Source organism: Megalops cyprinoides, chromosome 8 (assembly GCF_013368585.1).
Source record: "Megalops cyprinoides isolate fMegCyp1 chromosome 8, fMegCyp1.pri, whole genome shotgun sequence".
Taxonomy (NCBI): domain Eukaryota; kingdom Metazoa; phylum Chordata; class Actinopteri; order Elopiformes; family Megalopidae; genus Megalops; species Megalops cyprinoides.
This window is the reverse complement of record NC_050590.1, coordinates 90,001-95,000: the sequence shown is the minus strand read 5'-3', so window position 1 is coordinate 95,000 and position 5,000 is coordinate 90,001. Positions and strand designations below refer to the sequence as shown.

General features: G+C 44.4%; 1 protein-coding gene across 1 annotated transcript in view; it reads left to right on the top strand.

Annotated features, from left to right (window-relative positions):
• The first annotated feature begins 4,561 nt into the window (after positions 1-4,561).
• The window catches only part of slc7a5 (solute carrier family 7 member 5), a 19,037-nt gene continuing 18,598 nt past the window's right edge, over positions 4,562-5,000 (top strand). Inside the window, exon 1 of the mRNA XM_036534925.1 lies at positions 4,562-5,000. This exon is cut by the window's right edge and continues 553 nt beyond it. Within this exon, the coding sequence (XP_036390818.1) occupies positions 4,980-5,000 (21 nt within the window). The 5' untranslated portion in view covers positions 4,562-4,979.

Below are 5,000 nucleotides of genomic sequence, written 5' to 3'. Positions count from 1 at the left end.
GAGCACGCAAGCGGTTCAAAGCCTCCCCACCCCCACCCCCCGGGCCGGGGTTAGGCTCCCGACCCGCCCCCGCCTCCGTCCGGAGCGCAGCTGCGCTAAATTAGCGCCGCTCGGGATGGCTGGCATAGCTAGCATTTTTCCGTTAGCGAAGCGAAGCAAAGGGCAGCTTATTGCTTCTCTCCGACCCGGTACGTCTTAGGGTTTTATCCGTTTGTACAGCTGGAGTCGACCCGGCGACCTTCCGGTTCCCGGGCCCCCCCATCTCGGCCCGCTACGCCATCGTGGGTTAGCGTTAGCGCTTGCCCAGGAGAAAGGAGAAAGTCAGAGATGAGACCAGGTCACTCCGGCAACCGGGTCCTGAGTTGACCCATAGGAGGGGGGGGGAGACGCCGGAAGGTCGTCCAGTCGCGTCCCTGAGGATGGGGGGGGTTAACAAAAAACGAAACCGGGTGGGTGTGGGATCGGAGGAAGCTAAATAAACACGGCTTTCGGGGGCAGGAAGGCCGGTTCAGAAGGGGGCCCCCGCTACGCGGCTCCGCCCGCCCGCCCCTGTTTGTGGTCATTGTCCCCGCGCCGGGTGGTTCTTTGATTTAAGAATAGCCGGGGCGGGACAACAAACAGGCCCGGGATGAAAGGGGGCGCGGCCCCCTTTCATCGGGACGGTGGGAACGAGGGATGGGGGAGGGAGGGGGCGTCCAGGACACCTGCGTCTCCCCCTCGTTAGCGTTAGCGCTTACCCAGAGCCGCTCGCACGGGTTACGGTTTATCCGTTTATACGGCCGGGATTGATCCGGCGACCCTCCGGTTACGGGCCTCTGCTCCTTACCTTACGTTAGCATTAGCTGTTATCCATGCAGGTTAAATGAGTAGCAGCGTCAAGCCAGGCTAACGACGCTTCCCAGACCAGCGAGTGCGAGCATAGCACCATACGGGCGCTAGGTCAGGTTAGCTTTGCGCTAATCTGTAACCAGACAGCTTAGAAAGCTATGCTAATTCGAGTAAATACATTGTAATTAGTTAGCTTTGTGCTAATCTGTAACCAGACAGCCTAGAAAGCTAAGCTAATTCAAGTAAATAGACTGTAATGAGTTAGCTTTGTGCTAATCTGAAACTGGTTAAGGATCTTAGAGGGCCGCCAGTGAAGCGTTTAGCCCCTGCTCATTACATTACATTACATTATTAGCGTTTAGCCCCTGCTCATTACATTACATTACATTATTAGCGTTTAGCCCCTGCTCATTACATTACATTACATTATTAGCATTTAGCCCCTGCTCATTACATTACATTACATTATTAGCATTTAGCCACTTCTCATTACATTACATTACATTATTAGCCTTTAGCCCCTGCTCATTACATTACATTACATTATTAGCCTTTAGCCCCTGCTCATTACATTACATTACATTATTAGCCTTTAGCCCCTGCTCATTGCATTACATTATTAGCATTTAGCCACTTCTCATTACATTACATTACATTATTAGCATTTAGACCCTGCTCATTACATTACATTATTAGCATTTAGCCCCTGCTCATTACATTACATTACATTATTAGCATTTAGCCCCTGCTCATTATATTACATTACATTATTAGCATTTAGCCCCTGCTCATTACATTACATTACATTACATTATTAGCGTTTAGCCCCTGCTCATTACATTACATTACATTATTAGCATTTAGCCACTTCTCATTACATTACATTATTAGCGTTTAGCCCCTGCTCATTACATTACATTACATTATTAGCGTTTAGCCCCTGCTCATTACATTACATTACATTATTAGCGTTTAGCATCATGGGAAATGTAGTCCTGTTACATTACATTACATTATTAGCTGTATAAATGAATAAAACTGTAACCTGTGTAAGCGGCTCTGGATAAGAGCTAACGCTAACCGGCTCAGGCACTTTGGAAGGAGGGTCGCGACCCCGAAACCTCTCCCAAAACATCTTGGGGTGAGACCCCGCCTCCCCGCCGGCGCGCCGGCTTCAAAGCCCCGCGCATGAGGAGCTGGTTAGGGCCCCCCCCGAGAACCGGCGGGTTAAAGCTCAACGCCCTGATGCTACGCAGCTGGGAAAACAAAGGGGTAGCGAAAGTGTGTGAGTGTGGGTGAGCATTAGCGTGTGTGTGTGTGTGTGTGTGTTAGCGTTAGCTTCTGTGTGTGTGTGTGTGTGTGTGTGTGTGTTTCGAGTGTGTGTGTGTTAGCGTTAGCTTGTGTGTGTGTGTGTGTGTGTTAGCATTAGCTTCTTTGTGTGTATGTGTGTGTATAGAGTGTGTGTGTGTGTGTATAGAGTGTGTGTGTGTTAGCGTTGGCTTGTGTGTGTGTGTGTGTGTTAGCATTAGCTTGTGTGTGTGTGTGAGTTAGTCTTAGCGTGTGTGTGTAGTGTGTGTGTGTGTGTGTGCGTTAGTGTGTGGGTGTGTGTGTGTGCGTTAGTGTGTGTGTGTGTGTGTGTGTGTTAGCGTTAGTGTGTGTGTGTGTGTGTGTATGTGTGTTAGCGTTAGTGTGTGTGTGTGTGTGTGTGTGTGTGTGTGTGTGTGTGTTAGCGTTAGTGTGTGTGTGTGTGTGTGTGTGTGTGTTAGCGTTAGTGTGTGTGTGTGTGTGTGTGTGTTAGCGTTAGTGTGTGTGTGTGTGTGTGTGTGTGTTAGCGTTAGTGTGTGTGTGTGTGTGTGTGTGTGTGTGCGTTAGCGTTAGTGTTAGTGTGTGTGTGTGCGTTAGTGTGTGTGTGTGTGTGTGTGTGTGTGTTAGCGTTAGTGTGTGTGTGTGTGTGTTAGCGTTAGTGTGTGTGTGTGGGTGTGTGTGTTAGCGTTAGTGTGTGTGCGTTAGTGTGTGTGTGTGTGTATATAGTGTGTGTTAGCGTTAGTGTGTGTGTGTGTGTGGGTGTGTGTGTGTGCGTTAGTGTGTGTGTGTGTGTATGTGTGTGTGTGTTAGCGTTAGTGTGTGTGTGTGTTAGCGTTAGTGTGTGTGTGTGTGTGTATATAGTGTGTGTTAGCGTTAGCGCGCGCCCCCTCACCTGGGCACAGGAAATTACGGCGGGATCTGGGCTCTAACGTCCCAGACGGGACGCCACCCGGGGGGTTGTCTGGTCGCGGACGCCCTCCCTGACCCCTCTGAACCGTCCCAGGGGTCAAAGCGGCGAACCAGGAGGCGTTGGGGTCGCGGCCTTCTGTCCATCGAAAATCATGCTAAATATGAATGAAATATGAAAAATTATCGTTAAATATTAACTATAATTCGGTTATTATGGTCTGTTATGTTATTATAATCTGTATTTATTATAATGTGTCAGTTACTATGGCCTATAGTTATGGGAAATAAGCGATTTTAGGTGAAAATGTTATTAAATATGAATGAAATATGAATAATAAAATTAAATATTAACTATAATTCAGTTATTATGGTCTGTTAGCTGTTATGATCTGTAGTTATGGAAAATGTGCGATTTTGGGTGAAATTGTTGATAAATATGAATGAAATATGAGGAAATTATAGTTGATTATTAACCATAATTCAGTTATTATGGTCTATAGTTATGGAAAATATGCGATTTTAGGTTAATAACGAATGAAATATGAGAAGATATAGTTGATTATGATCATAATTCCATCATTATGGTCTGTTATGTTAATACAATCTATATTTATCATAATCAGTTAGTCATTATGACGTATAGTTATGGAAAACATACAAGTTTAGGTAAAACATCGTTAAAAACGAATGAAATATGAGGAGATTATAGTAAATTATTAACTATAATTCAGTTATTATGATCTGCTAGTTATTAGAATCTATATTTTTCATAATCTGTCAGTTATTATAATCCATAGTTACCTGAATATCCACAATCTCAGCCCAATATTGCATTAAAACCGACCAAAATATGAGGAAAATATAACAATAACAGTTATTAGACTTATTAGAATCTATTAGTCATAATAATCCATAGTTATGATAATATGTCAGTTATTAATTATAATAACCTATAACAATAATCTGCAGTTGCCAGAAACTCCGCAGTTTTAGCTCAAAACAACGTTGAAAACGAGCGAAATATGAGCAAAATATGCTCGATTATGACTATGATATAGTTTATTATAACCTGTTAGTCATGATAATCCGTAATTATTATGATTTTAATGAAGAAATGACCGTTTTAATACGAGGAATAACGCGGAAAATATTAGGTTTCATGCGCGATTCGCGACTCTTTCTGCTTCTGTTATAATATTTTAAAGCTTGTTATGATATTTTCGTTATTATAACGCGAATGATTACAGATTTATGACGTTTATTGCGGTTTTTATTACGGTTTTTATCTGAAGAAATACGAGTTTTATTAATAAGTTTAATAATGAGCGCGGAAACGCTGCGCTTTTGCGGTTCAGAGGCGTTAAAAGGCGTTAAAAGGCGTTAAAAGGGGTTAAAGTGACGTAAAAAGCGGGGTTTTGCGGTTTATTGAGTTTTAATAAAGCGGGGGGGGGGAAGGTGGGAATTTTTGTCGTCTTTTTTTTCGTCTTTTGTTTCTTGTTTTTTATTTTTATTTTTTCTTTTTTGTTTTTGTTTTTCTTTTCTTTTTTTTCCCCGCCACGAGATGGAGCTCGTGATACTATGGAGAGCGCGAGACAGGGAGAACCAGGAAGTGGAGGAGGCCACGTGACCCCCTGAGAGGGAGAGGGAGGGAGAGGAGCCACGTGCTACAGAGAGAGAGAGAGAGAGGGAGAGAGAGAGGGAGTATAAGGCGCGAGGCGGCTCGCGCTGGAGCCCCAGTCCGTGCAGGGGACAGCGAGCTCGCACGCGCGGAGGAGGGTAGAAAGAGAGAGAGAGAAGAGGCACGAGAAGGGGGGGGTTATCAGGCGAAGGGGAGTCTGGGAAAAAAAGAAAAAAAAAGAAAAAGAAAAGAAGGTATATTTTCGCGGGGTTTTTTTCCCTTTTTTTCTCTCTGTATTTTTATTAGCGTTAGCGCTAGCATGTCGGCGCTGAAGAAGCGC